The sequence below is a fragment of the Stenella coeruleoalba genome (genome assembly GCF_951394435.1).
Source record: "Stenella coeruleoalba genome assembly, chromosome: 6".
Classification (NCBI taxonomy): domain Eukaryota; kingdom Metazoa; phylum Chordata; class Mammalia; order Artiodactyla; family Delphinidae; genus Stenella; species Stenella coeruleoalba.
In genome coordinates, this window is record NC_137151.1 from 15,709,201 (window position 1) to 15,730,079 (window position 20,879).

The following is a 20,879-nucleotide window of genomic DNA, read 5'->3' on the forward strand; positions in this document are numbered from 1 at the left end:
GGAAGAAGTGCAGAAAAGATGTTAGAGTCTCAACTTACTCATCTATAACGCAAAATTAATGTTCACCCTACCTCCGAAACAAGGTTTTTCAAAGAAATGCAAATAAGTACCATATGTTGAAACGTCCTAGAAAAGTAGAAAAGTAAATGTAAACATGAATTATTATAAACATATTAGGTGAAATTCCTGTTACCGACATCTCCCATTCTAAGGAAAATAACACAGCTGGTAACCATCAGAGCAACTTCAAATTCTTCTGTTTTAAAATCATAATCTAATAATATGACTCTGCTAAAGGAGATCAAAGTATAACAAGTACAGTAAAGTAATAGTATTAATATTCTAAGTATATACTAATCTGAGTTGACTGACTTTTTTCACCATTAATTTTAAACACACACACACAGGCACACACAGAATATTACAGATACTCTTACATACCATGCTAATTCCTATGCCTCTGCCATAATACTTCCTTGCTCTCCCAGTGATGTACTCTTTCTTCTCCTGGGCTCATCTGACCTCTACACTGAGACTGAACTCCATCTTTTCCATAAAGATGACTGCAGTTATTCTTAGCTCAAACTGATCTCCAATGTCTTTTTTTGTCTTTTCTTCAGTAATAACCCAGGAGTTTATCACCGAATTGTTGTCTGATTATTTCAGGTATGTTATTTTCATCTAGTTTCTAAATTCCCTGGGTACCATAATCACATTTTATTCCTTTTAAACATGTCAGTGGTATATGTATATATGTCATAACTATTATCACATATAAGAGAAAACAGTAACAAATAAAGGAGAGGCAAAGAGAATAAAAGAGTTCCAAAAGCAAAAATGTGCTGCTGTGTGTCGTCCATCATAGTGGGGAGAGAAGTGTGGAACAGATGTGTTTTGGCTTCTGGGGAAAAGGTTAATCAAACCTCATCATGGTCTGAATAGAGTATTTTTTGAAACTCTCAGATTACCTCTACTTCCTACCCCACTCATAGCCTTTTGATGACTAACTTTACTTCTTCAAACTCTGTATACCAAAAAAAGGTACTGTGAACAATGAGGAACGTATTTATAATTTTCCTGAGCAAAAGAACTGTGTTCAGTCATCTTTATAAACTTTATATCTAGAAGAATGCTTGGCTACGCTCAATAAGTATTTCTTGAAGGAATATTAGATGAATAAATTGATGGAAAAATAGATGCCAATGTCAAAGTATCTATTAATCTTTATTTGTGTTGACAAACCCAGTTCCTGGGCCAACAAAACCAGCACCAACCATGATTGTGTGGAATGCACTGTAAGTACACAGTCTATTTTACTGCAAACCTTTTAAATGTCAATGAATCCTACCTGGAATATACAAAACTCTGTGCAGGGCATGTAATTGGAATTCAATAACGCCTGCTGACGAATCTAAGCATAACTGTTTCATACCACTCATACAGACATTTTTTCCTTTTAAAAATCAAAATATAGTTTTCTACTTGAAAAAGTTGGTTGTGAGCTTCCCTGGTGGTGCAGTGGTTAAGAATCCGCCTGCCAATGCAGGGGACACGGGTTCGAGTCCTGATCTGGGAAGATCCCACATGCCACAGAGCAACTAAGCCCGTGCACCACTACTGAGCCTGCGCTCTAGAGCCCGTGAGTCACAACTACTGAGCCCATGTGCCGCAATCACTGAAGCCTGTGCACCTAGAGCCTGTGCTCCACAACAAGAGAAGACACCGCAATGAGAAGCCCACACACCACAATGAAAAGTAGCCCCCGCTCAGCACAACTAGAGGAAGCCCATGTGCAGCAATGAAGACCCAATGCAGACAAAAATAAATTAAAACAAATAAATTTATTAAAAAAAAGTAGGTTGTAACATAAAAGTTTAGCTCTCATAATCTAAAATTTAATTTATATTTCCAACTCCCTTTAAATACTCTTAAGTAATCACTGTATTTCTAAAACAGAAATATTATTTTCCTAAATTTTTCCCCCAAAATACTAACACTGGATTTTATGAGTAAATCCTTTTCCCTACTCCCTCTTTGCAATTAGTATAAATATAGTCATTTTAACATAAGCTGGAATCTTAAAAATATTTTCTTAAAAAACTATTTAGATTTAAATTTCAAACAAAAGTATGAATATTTGCAGTGGTATGTAAGGTTACCACAGTTTGATTTTTTATACTAAATATTTTTATTTTGTTTTTGATTTCAAGTGCTTTTAATATAGATTATTTTAAACTTTGGTTAAAATATATGGAGCATGTAAATCATTTAGCAATAAAGAGAACATTTTTGGTAATCTGCAGAAAAGTAAATATGCTTTAATGATATACTTCTGTAAGCACTTCTTTAGTTTTGGCAGGAAATGATCTACTCTTGATAGTAAGATACTTTGACATACATTACTTTAAAAAAGAAGATCAGCAATGATAACAATTAATTATATTTTTAACCTAATTTTCAATTCTTTAAGCTGTGAGTCAGGAAATACAGATATCATAATTTCAATGTGTTTACATTACTGGGAGGGGAAAAAGAAACAGTAAACTACAGGGAATACTCTGTCTCAACAAACAAGGAGTAAGAGTGCTATTATAAGAATCTGTGCCTCTTAAGATAGTCCAGCACTCTTTTATTTTAAGGAGAATTTAGTAGATTTTTACATGTTATAAAAATAACAACATAAACAAAAAGATAAAAAATTTAAAACATTATATCAATCATAGAAAATTATTTAATATGTTAGTATATTTAATTCTGATATAACTTTTGTTGCATCTACAAGTGTGTGATACAATTGGTAATGTACTCTGCATATTATTCTGTATTCTACCCTTTCCACTTAATATTTTATTCCAAGCATGTTCTAATGTCATTATTTTTTTCAAAAGATCAGTTTCAATGGCTGTATAATATTCCCTTAAATGGATGTAGAATAATTTATCTAACCACATACTTACTTTTGCACATTTACTCTCTACTCTATATTTTTTCCTTATAAATTATGTTTCAATAAAAATATAAATTACCCTCAAAACCTCATAGTCATGAATTCAATTCTACTTTTTTAAACTATCAGGTTGGTTGATGTTTATAAAAAATTAGGGGAAAAATTAAAAATAAGTTAAAAGAGTTAAAATTCTGACCCAGAGCTGGAAGTAATACTGCTGTCAGAAGTGTAGCTCCCTGCACACAAAGAAATCCAACAGTTTCTGCAACAAAACCAAACTGAACTGATGGACAGAAGCCTTTGCATGATAAAACAGTGCCAAACCAAAAAATAACAAACTAGATTCATTTGTCCCATTTCCCTAATTATGAGTAAATATTATTGATATTATTTCAGTAATTTGTTTTATTTTTCATGAAGATTACAACAATGGCTTTTCACTTTCTTTTCAATATCCTGGATATAATTCATCGGGATAAGGCTCCTGGGGCATTTATAAAGGATTATCAGGTGCCCAGAGCATCTCTAAAAGCTATTGTCAGGATAATATTCTAATAACCATTCTAAGATCTATTTGGCTCCAGATTTTTGCTTTTTCTTTATGTTTTCTTAACTTTTACTTTTTGCCTTTACCTTTTTATCTTTACTTTTTGAACATTTTTGCTTATTTAATTTTCACTGTGCTTTTGCCTATAGGAACTATTCTCCCCACTTTAGATGAAGAAACCAAGCCTCAGAAGACTTTAAAAAATTGCTGCAAGACTCTGGTTTGTCTCTGTTTAAGGACTTTTCCTATTTCAATATGTCATACTGTAACACATCATTTGAAAGATAACAGGTTTAAATATCTATTTTTGAATATCATATGGTAGATGAGTTCAGTTGTCTCCAACATTGTCCGATAAAATTAAGATTATATCCAAGGGGGAGAACCTTCAAGATGGTGGAGGAGTAGGAAGTGAAGATCACCTTCCTCCCCACAAATACATCAAAAATACATCTACTGTCACAAAGAAAGAAAACTACAGGCCAATATCACTGATGAACATAGATGCAAAAATCCTCAACAAAATACTAGCAAACAGAATCCAACAGCACATTAAAAGGATCATACACCATGATCAAGTGGGGTTTACCCCAGGAATGAAAGGATTCTTCAATATATGCAAATCAATCAATGTGATACACCATATTAACAATTGAAGGAGAAAAACCATATGATTATCTCAATACATGCAGAGACAGTCTTCGACAAAATTCACACCCATTTATGATAAAAACCCTCCAGAAAGTAGGCATAGAGGAAACTTACCTCAACATAATAAAGGCCATATATGACAAACCCACAGCCAACATCGTCCTCAATGGTGAAAAACAAACCATTTCCACTAAGATCAGGAACAAGACGAGGTTGCCCACTCTCACCACTATTATTCAACATAGTTTTGGAAGTTGTAGCCACAGCAGTTGGAGAAGAAAAAGAAATAAAAGGAAGCCAAATCGGAAAAGAAGTAAAGCTGTCACTGTTTGCAGATGACATGATACTATACACAGAGAATCCTAAAGATGCTACCAGAAAACTACTAGAGCTAATCAATAAATCTGGTAAAGTAGCAGGATACAAAATTGATGCACAGAAATCTCTGGCATTCCTATACACTAATGATGAAAAATCTGAAAGTGAAATTAAGAAAGCACTCCCATTTACCATTGAAACAAAAAGAATAAAATACCTAGGAATAAACCTACCTAAGGAGACAAAAGACCTGTATGCAGAAAATTATAAGACACTGATGAAAGAAATTAAAGATGATACAAACAGATGGAGAGATATACCACGTTCTTGGATTGGAAGAATCAACATTGTGAAAATGACTCTACTACCCAAAGCAATCTACAGATTCAATGCAATCCCTATCAAATGATCAGTGGCATTTTTCACAGAACTAGAAAAAAAATTTCACAATTTGTATGGAAACACAAAAGACCCCGAATAGCCAAACCAATCTTGAGAAAGAAAATCGGAGCTGGAGGAATCAGGCTCCCTGACTTCAAATGTAAATTGATACAGCCACTATGGAGAACAGTGCAGAGGTTCCTTAAAAAACTAAAAATAGAACTACCATATGACTCAGCAATCCCACTACTGGGCACATACCTGGAGAAAACCATAATTCAAAAAGAGTCATGTACCACAATGTTTACTGCAACACTATTTACAGTAGCCAGCATATGGAAGCAACCTAAATGTCCATCAATAGATGAATGGGTAAAGGAGATGTGGCACATATATACAATGGAATATTACTCAGCCATGAAAAGAAACGAAATTGAGTTATTTGTAATGAGGTGGATGGACCTAGAGTCTGTCATAGAGAGTGAAGTAAGTCAGAAAGAGAAAAACAAATACTGTATGCTAACACGTATATATAGAATCTAAAAAAAAAAAAAAGTGGTTCTGAAGAACCTAGGGGCAGGACAGGAGTACAGACGCAGACACAGAGAATGGACTTGAGGACATGGGGAGGGGGAAAGGTAAGCTGGGATGAAGTGAGAGAGTGGCATGGATGTATATACACTACCAAATGTAAACTGGATAGCTAGTGGGAAGCAGCCGCATAGCACAGGAGATCAGCTCAGTGCTTTGTGACCACCTAGAGGAGTGGGATAGGGAGGGTGGGAGGGAGACACAAGAGGGAGGGGATATGGGGATATACGTATAGCTGATTCACTTTGTTATAAAGCAGAAAGTAACACACCATTGTAAAGCAAATATACTCCAATAAAGATGTTAAAAAAAAATTATATCCAGGGCCTCACATGTGATCATTCATCCCAGCTAGACATTTTCCACACACAAAAAAAATAACCATGCAACAACTCACATGCGTGATGGACATTGGGAAGGACAAGTCTGTATAGATCAGAGAAAAATCTATGCACACCCTGAGGAAAAGAACTGAAATGAAACCTCTACTGATTGTGGATCAAGTGGGCCCTCCTTAGTATATCAAATAAATATAATAGTTTATCTCATTATGCTAACCGAACTATTTTGAGTTTTAATTGGATCCAGACAGTGTGCTAATTGCTGGGGTGACTCAAACATAAATATGACACAAGTCCTATTCCTCAGGGTTTACTGTCTCTTGGAACCGAGCTGCTCTAAGAGTCATGTTGGGAGACTACACCCAGTTGGGAAGTGATGGCCACTGGTCCACAATGTGATAAGTTGAGCTGAGGGTAAGCATTTGATGCTTTCGTAGCAATTTGACAGTGCCGCCAGATCCAAATGCATGATAAGTGGCCTAATTTAACTGAGCAGATGAACCCATGGGTGAGCCAGCAACAGACTAACTATACGCAGAAGAACCTCATTACATGATGTTGTGATTAACCTTAGTCTTTCCAGTATACCCCAGATGTACTTAAAATCCAAAATATATTTTTTGATGAAAAGATAACTGATTTATATCCTACAGAATAAATTTTGAAATTAGCCAGTGGTAAAGAGTTGAAGATAAAGTTTAAAAATACAGTATCACTTTATTCATTTTGTATAAAAGCTTAAAATGAACATCCTGAGATTGTTAAAATGCTTTAAAATCTCCTTGCATTACCATCATCCTTATTTTGGAGACTGATTTCTTCTCTCCAATATTATTAAAAAAAAAAATAGAGACAGTCTAAACATACATTATCCCCTAAGAGTGGTGCCGTTGTCAATCTAACCTAGATTAGTTAACAAGAAGGAAGCAAGTTCATTTCCTACATTAAAACCTGTGAATATTGATATGCCAGTTCCTGTTCAAAACCTGAGAATTGGCATTTAATGTGAATAATCACTATTTTTCTCAATATTTGTTTAATTCTCATTTAGCAATAACAAAAAGTTATGAATATAATAGCAATCCTATTAGTCGCCTGTATATCCACTCTCAAAGTAATATATGAAATTCCTCTTTTATTCCAATGTTATGTTGGTACTTATTATATATTTTTGCAATGTAATTTTAAAACAGTTAATTATAATGAGCTAAATTTGGGGGCTGTATTTGTAATATTTACTTATTTTATTTTTCTAATAATTGATTTTATTGTATTTTTCAAAAACATTGATTCGTGCCAAATAGGAAATACATACAAAGTATTAAATTTTAAAACAGTGGTCTTTCATAATAGTTTTAGAAGCACTGTCTTAGAGGAGATTAGACATGTTATAATTATAATCAAGGAAGAAATTTCTATATGAGAGAATCAACCTATGGGGTTTAGAGGAAGATGATGCTGGCAGGAAAAAGAACTTTGCACCTGGGAATCAAGTTTCCAGTGGGACAAAATGGGGGCTGTCAGATTGGGGAGAGGGTTCCAGGTAGAGAAAGTAGTGTTGGCAAAGGCACAGAGTCAAAAGAGCTTTTGAGCCTTACGAAGAATATCAAGCAGTTCAGTACCCCTGAAACATAATGTTAAGTAGAAAAGCAGGATAGAGGCCAAGCTTGATTCTGAGAGGTCTGGAATTCAAAGGGAGGAGTTTGGAATTTATTCAATTGGCAAAGGGGTTCCTCTGATGGTTTTTGAGAAGTGTGTTTACAGTTTTTAGCTGGGCCTTATAAAGTTGTATTTGGCAGGAGACTGCTGGAGGATTGGAGACCCATGAAACTAAGTAAGGAGTTTGGTATTAACATATATACGCTGCTACATATAAAACAGATAATCAACAAGGACCTACTGTATAGCACAGGGAACTCTACCCAATATTCTGTAATAACCTATATGGGAAAAGAATCTGAAAAAGAATGGATATATGTATATGTATAACTAAATCACTTTGCTGTATACCCAACACAACATTTTAAATCAACTATACTCCAATATAAAATTAAAAATTAAAAAAAGAAAAAGTAGTTATAAAATCACATAAACATACATATTTATCGAAAAATTCAGGAAAAAATGAATAAGCAAAAAGAAAAAAAATATATCAGGTCAAAATCCAGCCATCTGGAAACACTCACTGGTATACAGTAGAGACAGTGTGAATCACATACCATCAACTCTGTTTTAAAGACACCTTTGTTTACTTTTTATACCATAAACATGTAAATATGCTTATACATTATTTTAGTGACTGCATAAGTTACCATTATATGGATGTCCTTGGGGTAGATGACATGACTGCAATATTCAACATGAAAGGATTAGTCACAGTGCGATCTGTACCCATGAGATTGTCAAAGAGGTAGTTAATGCATGTGTTAAAGATGTGGAATGGCATCTCAGAGTGAAACACTGGGAGAAGGGAGGCTTTATACTTCAACATAGTGATTAAAGCAGGCTCCACCCCTTATCAGCTGTGGTTTTGGATAAGTGTTTTGCCTTAGCCTCAGCTGTCTGGGGTTCCTCATTATAACTTACATGCTATCTATGAAATATGTCCATAAAGCATCCAGCACAAAGCCTAGCGTAGAAGGCACTCAATTAATATTAGATTTTTCTTTGATGATTGATAGGTCCTCAAATGTATGTGGGGAGATGAATAATGTTAAAGAAGATGGATTTCTGAGTTTCAAGGTGACATAACTACGAAGAAGGTGCTATAAAAATGGAGATTTCAAGGATCTGAGCAGATTTGGTGGAAGGCAGTTGTTACGCTAACCATGAACACGAGCACCCATCCAAGGCTGCATTGACATTCACAGATATATTGTTTGAGAAGCAGCATAATGAATGACATTGCTACACTTCAGCCTACACGTGTCAGGGCCATCTAGATGCCCTCCTTCTCCTTGACCAGTAATGTATTAAATGCTCCTATGGTGACCTCCAAGAACTAAATGAAGCTTCCCAATGAGCTTAGTTTAGACTCCTTCAAGCCACTTATATACTATAGAAACCTGGTGAGACATGTCATGAGAATAAATAAGAAGCTCACATTTTACATTTAGATATAATCTGTGACAATGAAGCCAGGGTTACACATTGTATTTATAGTCCCCACTGTATTATCTGGCTTTGTGAGGAATACGTAAATAGGCCAAGTACCTAGTGATTGCCAGAAAGGTGATCTGGATTGGATAGAGGAAAAAATGAGCACAAATCTATTCCCCTGCTGGAAAAGCAACCCAGTGCACACAACCTACTGACAGTGAGTCAATTCTTTCAGTGGTATTTATAAAGACCACATGGCTCTAAGAGCTTAGATATTGTTTAATTCTGTGTAAAGGTTGTTTTATGTCAAGTTCTTTTATAAATATATTTGATCTTAGGTTTTATTTATAGTATGATAATACACTGCAGCTTTGTCCCAGGATATATTTTCAAAATCAGCTTTACCAATGATTGGTAAAGAAATTATGAAAAAAAATGATTAAAATGATTAACTCCAAATAATTTTATTTTGATATCTTGTGGAGCATTAGAGTAGAATGTGCGCCCTAGATATTGAAATGTGGCTTAATTTAGTATGCAGTTCTCTGCTTAAACACCGCTCCAGTCTTTTGATACTTCGATACCAACGTGTCAGTTACACACAGAAGTAAATGCCTCTTTAAATAGTTCAAGCTAACCTGAGAAGGGGGACGAGATCCATGATTTTTTTCTTGCTTCCGAAAGTCAAAAACTGCACAAATTTCTATAGTTTGGTCAAAATCATGATGAATAAAACAGAATATTATTCAGCATTTCAAATCTAATGACTCAAAGTTTTTTGGTCATCTCCTTCAATAGAAAATACTTGCTAGCAAGTAGAAAGATGACTTATAAAATTACAATGGCACATTAGGAGAATGAGTTGTGGGAGATTCATTACGTATTAGAGCAAGGCTACGTAATTCCATACCTTTTTTTAAATTTAGTAATAGTACTCATCTGAAATAAATCATAGTGTACCTCTGAAATAATCATAGTGCAAAGGCAACAATAAGGCAAGACCCAAACTTATGAACAATTCAAAATGAAAATATACAAATAGATTAATAAAACTGCTATCTTGTTTTCTCTATTTGTAACATCATCACCATGATAATACTTACCTTGCAACTAATTTCAACTGAAACCTGAGTTTACAGAAAAATAAAACTGAACTTCTGTTAAATGATTTCATTCATTTATTCAAAAAAAAACAAATCTTAAGTGCTTGCTGCTCTCCAGAAACTGTATCAGTGCTAGGTAAACAAGTATGATTTGCCTCCTGCCCTCATGAATTAAGTTACATTCTTTTTATAGCTTCCATAAATAAACATTTAATTTGCAGGCATAAATGTATTTAATTAGGATATTACAGAAGAAAGAATGGACTGTAAGTAAGACGTTATTCATTAGATACAAAGGCAAAGCTCTTCTTAGCTATCATACATGTAACCTACTCTAGGCCTTGAAAACAAGCAAAGATATTATGTCTAAATAAAATGAAGGGCAAAGATTAACAGCTATCTAACCAAGGTGATTAGTATGGTCAGGCAAATTGTAATATTCCAGAAATGAAAACCTGACTTCCTTTTCACCAACACATTTCTTATAACTGGATTACCCAATAACTCCCCCTACCACCTCCCACAAAGACAAGCCAAAGTCCATGGAGCCACTCAGTGGTTTTGATTGATTGATTGATTGACTGATTGTATTTGTAATTTAAATTCTTTTTAAAACTTTTTGAAAATAGCAAAATCAGAAATAACCTAAGGAAAGCTGAGGTGATTTCTTTGCCAAGCCACAAAAAGCAAAAGTGCAATGTGTTCCCATGCCCCTTCTGTCATTTCAACTTTGTAGAGTCAACTTTGTAGACTCTCAGACTGGAGAGTCTCCCTAGTTTGTGGCATTTAAACTTAAAAAGAAAAGCCACAAAGAGAGAGAAGAAAATTAATCTGATTGCCAAATCTGAATCACTTATATGTACGCTCCCAAAATCTATACTTCTACACCAAGGAGAATTACCCAGAGAAATGCTAGAGATGTAATATGTGTTTGCAGTCACATAACTAATGATTCATGAGGGAAGAGCAGATACAGAGCAGTCAATCTAATGTTTGGGGGATAATTTTATTGATGAACTACCTTAGGAATTAGTTTTCTCTCACATGAGCCAAGGTATAAATTTCTGATTAAATGGTATCTGTAATCATTGAAGCATAATGTCAATTAAAATAACCACTGGTGGTCAACCAGTGGTCAACAAAACCACTATTTAATTTTAATTATACAGAACTTGAAATAAATGTAACATATAAGAATGTATACACATACCATTGATCCATCGAGCTTCTGGATCATGAAGCACAAATTCTTTCCTGAAGAGGTCTTCTAAAGACAATCTGGTTTCTGATGAATTTGTGAGTTCATCTAAAATAAAGTAAATTTTAGGTCAGACACATTCTCCAAAGAAGACATACAGATGGCCAAGAGGCATATGAAAAGATGTTCAACATCACTAATTATTAGAGAAATACAAATCAAGACTACAGTGAGATATCACCTCACACCAGTCAAAATGGCTATCATCAAAAAATCTACAAACAATAAATGCTGGAGATTGTGTGGAGACAAGGGAACCCTCCTACACTGTTGGTGGGAATGTAAATTGGTACAGCCACTATGGAGAACAGTAAGGAGGTTCCTTAAAAAACTAAAAATAGAGCTACCATATGACTCTGCAATCCCACTCTTGGGCATATATCCGGAGAAAAACATAGTCTGAAAGAATACATGCAGCCCAATGTTCATTGCAGCACTGTTTACAATAGCAACCTAAATGTCCATCAATAGAAGAACAGATAAAGGAGATGTGGTACATATATACAATGGAATATTACTCAGCCATTAAAAAGAATGAAATAATGCCATTTGCAGCAACATGGAAGGACCTAGAGATTGTCATACTGAGTGAAGTCAGACAGAGAAAGAGAAATATCGTATGATACCCCTTATATGTGGAATCTAAAAAGTAATGATACAAATGAATTTATTTACAAAACAGACTTAGAGAATGAACTTCTGGTTACCAGGAGGGAAGGATGGGGGAAGGGATAATTACAGAGTTTGGGATTGACATGTACACAATGCTGTATTTTAAATGGATAACCAAGAAGGACCTACTGTATAGCACAGGGAACTCTGCTCAATTTTATGTGGCAGTCTGGATGGGAACAGAGTTTGGGGGAGAATGGATACATGTATAGGTATGGCTGAGTCCCTCTAGTGTACACCTGAAACTATCATCAACATTGTTAATTGGCTATACTCCAACATAAAATTAAAAGTTTTAAAATGTCTTAAAAAAAACTAATGAATTACACTATCTGGACTACTTTGCTTTAAAAATGTTAACTAGATGACAATATAAAGTGGAAATTTTAATGGTTTTTGGCATTAGAAGTTTGTCTGTTCCATGATACTTTTCAACCCATTAAATTATTTTCAATATTAAAATTGTCTTGAGCTACCACAAATTTAAGAGATCAATCCCTTGTTATGTACTGATATATAATATGAAAGCAGTTAATAGTTTCTATTGTGCATTGTGCCCCAACGCACACATTTTCACTGTTTAACCATAATCCAGCCCAATACTTTCCAAAATCACTTCAACATATTCTCTCTAATGATAAATTTACAGTTTTGTTGTAAACACCAAAGATGAAGAGGTAAAGGTCCCAAACAAATATGATCAATAAAACTTCCCAACTTGAAAGGAAGTTCACCAAATAAACAGAATAAATACCAAAATTCCACAAATAAACCCAACAAATACTAAGTGGACTTAGGAGTTAAATGTAAAAACTCAATATAATGCCAGAATATGAATGAAAAGCACATGTTTATATTAGTCCCTGACACATAAACTAGGTGTACTTCCTTTTCAAATCACCAAATGTAAGAAATGGAAGGACAACACAGCTTAGATACCAAAATTAAGCATAGCAAACATACTTTTAGACAAAAGAGGCTACAGACAAGTTTGTGATATTTCATTTTCTTTGCAAAATAATATGATTGTTTATTTACTGTATAAAATCATCTTTGTGACCTTTCAGCTGTGACCTTAACTCTGGTTGAAAATAAAATGTCAACAATATATGCTAACCTCATTAGATATTGTTTTTTAAAAGTTCAGTACTTATTGTAGCAAGAGCTTTGTTTCTTCCAGCTGAAAAGCTGGGGCAAAGAATCAATAACTTCAAATGCAGTTTCTTTCAACATGAATCAGCCATGTAGTTAACCCACAAAATAATTGTTCAGAAACAACTGAAAAAAATATAACAGATGGAACTAGTGAGAATTGTTTGACCCAAGCCTAGTATAAGACGTGATTATATATAGATATGCAAAACAAAATGCTCCATTTGACAGTCTGACACAACAAAATTTAAATTTACCTTATTCATTCAACAAATACTAGGGCTCTTAATTTTCAAGGTGTTAAGTGAAGTATTGTAAGGTGCAGAAGACATATCTATGTCCTGCCCCGAGGGGTTCACACAAAGCAAGAAAGAATACGATGGATGTCAGAATGAGGATACAGAGTACTGTATGAGCTCAGACAAAGGAAGGAAAATATCTTGCAAAAACAATCAGAAAAGCCTTCAGTGAAAAATATAATGAAAAATATAATGACCAAATATCATGCATTGCTGGTGGGAATGAAAAATGGTACAGATACTTGGAAGACAGGTTAGCAGTTTCTTACAAAACTAAACATGTAATCTAACAATTGTGCTCCCTGGTATTTACCCAAATGAGCTGAAAACTTACAGCCACACAAAAATCTGCACATGGATGTTTATAGTAGCTTTATATATAACTGCCAAAATCTGGAAGCAACCAAGATGTCTGTCCTTCAGTAGGTGAATGGATAAACTGTGGTCCAGATATTGTGATACTATGAAGTGATAAAAAGAAACGAGCTATCAACCATGAAAAGACATGGAGGAACCTTAAATTATTAAGTGAAAGAAGCCAGTTTGAAAAGACTCCATACTGTATGATTCCAACTATGTAACATGCTGGAAAATGTAAACAATGGAGACTCTAAAGGTACTAGTAGTTAGAACGGTAGATACATGTCATTAAACTTTTGTCCAAATCCATAGGATGTACAACAGCAAGAGTGAACCCTAAAGTAAAATCTGAACTTTGGGTGATAATGATGTGTCAATATAGGTTCATCAGTTGTAGTAAACATATCACATGTGGGATGTTGACAATGGGGGAGGTTTTACCCATGTGAAGGTAAGGGTAAATGGAAAATCCCTGTATCTTCTGTTCAATTTTTCTGTGAACATAAAATTTCTCTTGAAAATAAAATCTATTCATTTTTATTTTTAAAAGTTAAATGACCTGGGCCTTACAGGTTTCAAAAGACAGAGAAAAGGAATGGCATGGACAAGTGAAGGAATGAGAGCATTTTAGAAAAAAGAATGACTGCTTTTTGTTTGACACAGCAAAAAAGCTTTGATGCTAGAATTAATTTTCTGTCATAGTAGTTTGGGATTTTAATCAGATGAGCTAACTTTATCAGGATTTCAGAAATATATTTATTCTATGAGATATCTCAATAAGACCAGATTTTGGTATAGACAAGTTTCACAATTTAAAGTTTCCTGAGATTATATAAAGGCACCCTAATTTGTCCAATACAATCCCTTTAATTCTTAGATGATTACACTTTACCATCTCTCTTTGATATGCATTTATTTAGTTGATCCAATGAAATTTATATAGGTAAAGGTAGGAGGTAGGAGTCTAACTTTCAGTGGAAAGTAGATTATGATAGCACAATCTATTAAATAAATGATCCTTATCAACTGAATTGAAAAATTTACTATATTTTTGCTCCTAGGTAAATTCCACATATTTTGTTTACTGTATTTTTTGGGCATATGTAAAACAAACAAACAAAAAAACACCTTGTAAGGCAAATGCAGCATACCATACAATCTTTTTTTCATATACTTTTTTGAAATATTATTTTGGCAATTCTCAAACATCTGTTCTTTCATACGAGCTTAAAAATCATATTAAAATCCACCAGAATGGGAATCTTATTAAAATAGCATTATACATACACAGTGAATTGGAAAACTTTAAACTTTAGGTACATTAATTGTGTTTCATCTTCTATTTTTCATATAGATCCTTCACATTTCCTATTATATTTACTAGTAAGTATATATGGTTTGTTATTGTGAACAGAATATTTCCCATTGTTATTCTAAATGAATTAATACACACACAGAGTTAATAATTATATTATTCACCATATCATATTTTCTTTAAAATGCCAATGGAAATTAAATCTTTTATTTTTCTACATATTCAATTCTATCATCTGGAAATACATTTTCTCTTTTTCCTAAAGTTTAAATTTATATGTATATATATTTATATGTATATCTGTGCATGTATATATATGCATTTATATGTATATATATACATTTATATGTGTATACACACACACACATAATATATATATAAAATTTTCAGGTATTGCAGATTCACACGCAGTTGTAAGAAATAATACAGAAAGACAAATCCTTTATACACTTCCTCCAGTTTCCATCAATAACATATATCTTGCATAAACAATATCTGAAAAAGAAATTGACATTGATACCCTCCACCAACTTTATTCAGACTTCACCAGTTCTGCATGTATTCAGTTGTGTACATGTGAGTATATGTGGCTGTCTTTAGTTCTATGCAATTATATCAAATATGATGAGTACCAGTAAGGCAGAGAACAGTTCCATCACCAGAATCTCCTGTGTTGCCCTTTTATTGCCATAACCTCCCTCTGCAACCTTTGGCAACCACTGATCTATTTCCCATCTTTATGATTTTGTAATTTCAAGAGTGCTATGTAAATGGAATCATGCATTATGTAATATTTTCAGATTGGCAGAGATCCATCTTAGTTGTTGAGTGTATCAATTCTCTGTTCCTTTTTGTTGCTTGGTACTATTCCAGGGCATGAATGTATCAGTTTGTTAAACTATCCATCTGTTGAAGGAAATCTGGGTTATCATTTGTAGCTTGGGGTTATTATGAATAAAGCTGCTATGAACATTAATTATAGGTTTTTATGTGAACATAAATGTTCCTTTCTTTGGGATAAATGCCAAAATATGCAATTGCTGGGTCACACGGTGCACATTTAGTTTTGTAAGAAAAAATCGGATGCTTTTCTAGAGTAGTTGTACCATTTTACATTCTCACCAGCAATGTAGAAATGACCTAGTTTTTCTGTGTTCTTGCAAGAATTTGGTGTTTTTTTAAAAAAAATAAGCCATTCTGATATATGTGTAATGATATGCCGTTGTGGTTTTAATTTGCATTACCCTAATAGCTAATGAACATCTGTTAATGTGCTTATTTGCGATGTTTATATCCTCTTAAGTGAAATGTCTGTTCATGTCATTTGCCCATTTTCTAATTGGATTGTTTTGTTTCTGTGACTGTTGAGTTTAGAGGTTTTTATTCTAGATGTAAATCATTTGTTGATATGTCAACTTCGGATTTCCTCCAGCCCTCTACCTTCTCTTTTCATCCCTTTAAAAAGGACTTCTGCAGAGGAAAAGTTTTTTAATTTTGATGAGATCCACTTTATCATTTTTTCCTTTTATAAATCACACTTTTATTGTCAAGACTAAGAATGCTTGAACTAATCCTGAAGATTTTCTCCTATCTTTTTTCCTAAAAGGATAATAGTTTTATATTTTACATATAAGTCCCGGAATCATCTTGAGTTACTTTTTGTCTATCATGTCAGGATTAATTAGAGGTTCGTATTTTATTTTTGTTTTTTTGCATATTGGATGACCAATTGCTCCAGCACCATTAAAAAGCATTTATTTCATTTTGGTGAATTATTTCATTAGCTCGAGTGTCAAAACAACGTTGAATAATAATGATGAAATAACAATCCTGCTGTCTTCTTTTATTATGGCAGCATCTTTAATATTTCATTATTTAATAAGATGTTTTTTCTTGATTTTTGGAAAGGAATCTGTATCATGCTTAAGTAATTTGTTTTTATTCCTATGTCACTTCGAATTTTTATCTGAAATTATAACTATGTCATGATACACTTCCAGCCTTTTATATAAACATAATTTTCTCCTTTAATGTGTTGATATAAAAGTTTTATAAATGAAATTTCCTATTTCCAACCACCCTCTATTTCTATAACAAAATCCAACTGGTCATGGCAAACTATTATTACTTTTCTACTGCTAGATTAATATGTTAAATGTTTATTTAAATGTTCAGATTTTTTTAATGAATTAAACTAATGGTCCATTATTTTTTTTCATTTTGTATTATACTGATCAGTTAACATTTTAATAATTTTAGTAAATATTCTGAACTCCATTTATTTTCTATAATCTGAAATAATTCAATAATTTTAATAGTCAGGATTTTTTTAACTCCAATTGCCCTTAGAATTTATTATAAAATCAACTCATCAAAGTAATTCAAACTATTGTGATTAAATTTTAAATTTAAACAATAATCAGATAAAACTTAAGATTTAATTTATTTGTCTTCATTCATTACTGAATGAACTGTATACACTTCACTACTTCATACCTCTTTCTGGTTGGTTTTTTTTCCTTATTTCTTTGTCCATTTCTTTAAATTTTTCTTAGCTGTCAGGCACTACCCCTGAGGTCTCTTGAATTTTTCAGTCCTAGAAAAGAGACTTCTTCCTCCACATATGATGAATAATTAAGCTTCTGTTTTAATAGCCTTGGAGGCTGGTTTTTTAATCCCCTAGCTCCTTTTATCTCCACATCTCATCATAGTCTTTTGGGGTGTTCATCCTTTGTAATCAATCATCCCTTTTCCAAATGCCCCTCCCCAAGCCCTAATGGGATATCCATTTGGAGGGGAAACTTAGGCTCAGCAAACCTAAAGATTTTGACAAAGTTCACATGGTTAGTAAGAGGCAGGACTGAAATTGGAACCTACATCTCTCTGACTTATTAAACTCTACTGTCTCTCAAAATAAGTTTTCTTTTCTCGTTCTCTATAATATTGTGTTAATTAGTTTTTTTTAAATGTACAATTTTATAAATGATATTTTAAGAATATTCTTATTTCCTTTTAGCCACAATAATCCTCCTCCTAATTGAAATTCAACTCCTCCTGTACCCTCTCCAGACTTTATTACCATCCCATTCTGCTCCAACCTGCTCATGAAGGTACCATTGCCACAGTCTTTCTATTTTCTCACATAGAGCAGTGTCACAGCATTCATGAAAAAGTGGAGCTTTTTGTTTGTTTTCTTCAAGAAATTGTCTATAAAATGTCAGCCTGAAACTCCAAATTTACCCTCTGCTCATTGCTGCACTCTATTTAGTATTAACATTAGTAGCATCACCTATCACACCTCATCAGCAAACATTTATAACCCAGCTGCAACCTGATTTCTCAGGAACTTAATTTATGTTAGAACCATCTGAAGAAATCTTATATTTCATACATTTTAATAATTTTCTCTCCATTTTGACTCTACAGCCACACTTAGCAAACAGAGAATCCTGGGCACCATTTCTTCATCCCAATCACTCACATCGAACACTGAGAAGGTAGCTTAAGAAGGAAATTGGTATTAGATTGTAAATAATTTTAAGAGATGATTCCTCATGTAAAGCTCCTTTCTTACAAATCTTCAGAGGAAGAAATTCTGAAATCAACACCTATTCCTAGTATCAACAAAATATTACTTAATTTTTTTTTGGCCGCACTTCACGGCCTGTGGGATCTTAGCTCCCTGATCAGGGATCAACATGTGCCCCCAGAAGTGGAAGCACTGAGTCTCAAACACTGGACTGTGTCTCATAGACTTTATCCTTCACAAGTAAGGTACTGGGTAACACATCATCTCTAGTTATTTTGTAACTAAATATGAGATACCTTTTGATGTGTGTGCATATGTACATATATATAAGTGTGGATACATGTGTGAAAGTCTGAAAACCTAATATATGTTGATAGTTGCTATTTCTTTTTTTTTTAATGATGTTTGCTGTGGGTTTGTCATATATGGCCTTTATTATGTTGAGGTAGGTTCCCTCTATGTCCACTTTCTGGAGAGTTTTTATCATAAATGGGTGTTGAATTTTGTCAAAAGCTTTTTCTGTATCTACTGAGATGATCACATGGTTTTCATTCTTCAATTTGTTAATATGGTGTATCACATTGATTCATTTGCATATATTGAAGAATCCTTGCATCCATGGGATAAATCCCACTTGATCATGGTGTATGATCCTTTTAATGTGTTGTTGGATTCTGTTTGCTAGTATTTTATTGAGGATTTTTGCATCTATATTCATCAGTGATATTGGTCTGTAATTTTCTTTTCTTGTAGTATGTTTGTCTGGTTTTGGTATCAGGGTGATGATGGCCTCATAGAATGAGTTTGGGAGTGTTCCTTCCGCTACAATTTTTTGGAAGAGTTTGAGAAGGATGGGTGTTAGCTCTTCTCTAAATGTTTGATAGAATTCACCTGTGAAGACATCTGGTCCTGGACTTTTGTGTGTGGGAAGATTTTTAATCACAGTTTCAATTTCATTACTTATGATTGGTCTGTTCATATTTTTTATTTCTCCCTGGTTCAGTCTTGGAAGGTTACACCTTTCTAAGAATTTGTCCATTTCTGTTGTAACTTCTCCTTTTTCATTTCTAATTTTATTGATTTGAGTCCTCTCCCTCTTTTTCTTGATGAGTCTGGCTAACGGGTTATCAATTTTGTTTACCTTCTCAAAGAACCAGCTTTTAGTTTTATTGATATTTGCTATTGTTTTCTTTGTTTCTATTTCATTTATTTCTGCTCTGATCTTTATGATTCCTTTCCTTCTGCTAACTTTGGGTTTTGTTTGTTCTTCTTTCTCTAGTTTTTTAGGTGGAAGGTTAGATTGTTTATTTGAGATTTTCATTATTTCTTGAGGTAGACTTGTATTGCTATAAATTTCCCTCTTAGAACTACTTTTCCTGCATCCGATAGGTTTTGGATCGTTGTGTTTTCATTGTAATTTGTCTCTAGGTACTTTCTGATTTCCTCAGTGAATCTCTTGGTTATTTAGTAATGTGTTGTTTAGCCTCCATGTGTTTGTGTTTTTTAAGTTTTTTTCCCCCTGTAATTGACTTCTAATCTCATAGTGTTGTGGCCAGAAGAGATGCTTGATATGATTTCAATTTTCTTAAATTTACTGAGGCATGATTTGTGACCCAAGATGTGATCTATCCTGGAGAATGTTCTGTGTGCACTTGAGAAGAAAGTGTAATCTGCTGTTTTTGGATGGAATGTCCTAGAAATATCAATTAAATCTATCTGGTCTATTGTGTCATTTAAAGCTTGTGTTTCCTTGTTAATTTTCTCTTGGGATGGTCTGTCCATTGGTGTAAGTGAGGTGTTAAAGTCCCCCACTATTATTGTGTTACTGTTGATTTCCTCTCTTATAGCTGTTAGCAGCTGCCTTATGTATTGAGGTGCTCCTACGTTGGGTGCATATATATTCATAATTGTTATATCTTCTTCTTGGATTGATCCCTTGATCATCATGTAGTGTCCTTCCTGTGTCTTGTAACATTCCTTATTTTAAAGTCTATCTTATCTGATATGAGTATTGCTACTCCAGCTTTCTTTTGAGTTTCATTTGCATGGAATATCTTTTTCCATCCCCTCACTTTCAGTCTGTATGTGTCCCTAGGTCTGAAGTGGATCTCTTGTAGACAGCATATAGATGGGTCTTGTTTTTGTATCCATTCAGCAAGCCTGTGTCTTTTGGTGGGAGCATTTAATCCATTCACGTTTAAGGTAATTATCGATATGTATGTTCCTATGACCATTTTCTTAATTGTTATGGGTTTGTTTTTGTAAGTCCTTTTCTTCTCTTGTGTTTCCCACTTAGAGAAGTTCCTTTAGCATTTG

At 33.7% G+C, this 20,879-nt stretch overlaps 1 protein-coding gene across 17 annotated transcripts in view; it reads right to left on the reverse strand.

Annotated features, from left to right (window-relative positions):
- The window catches only part of DPP10 (dipeptidyl peptidase like 10), a 1,578,941-nt gene that overhangs the window by 461,695 nt on the left and 1,096,367 nt on the right, over positions 1-20,879 (reverse strand). For all 17 annotated transcript variants that reach the window (XM_079923993.1, XM_079923994.1, XM_079923998.1 and 14 more), the window contains one exon: positions 11,189-11,284. In XM_079923993.1, the coding sequence (XP_079780119.1) occupies positions 11,189-11,284 (96 nt within the window). The remainder of the gene's footprint in view (positions 1-11,188; positions 11,285-20,879) is intronic.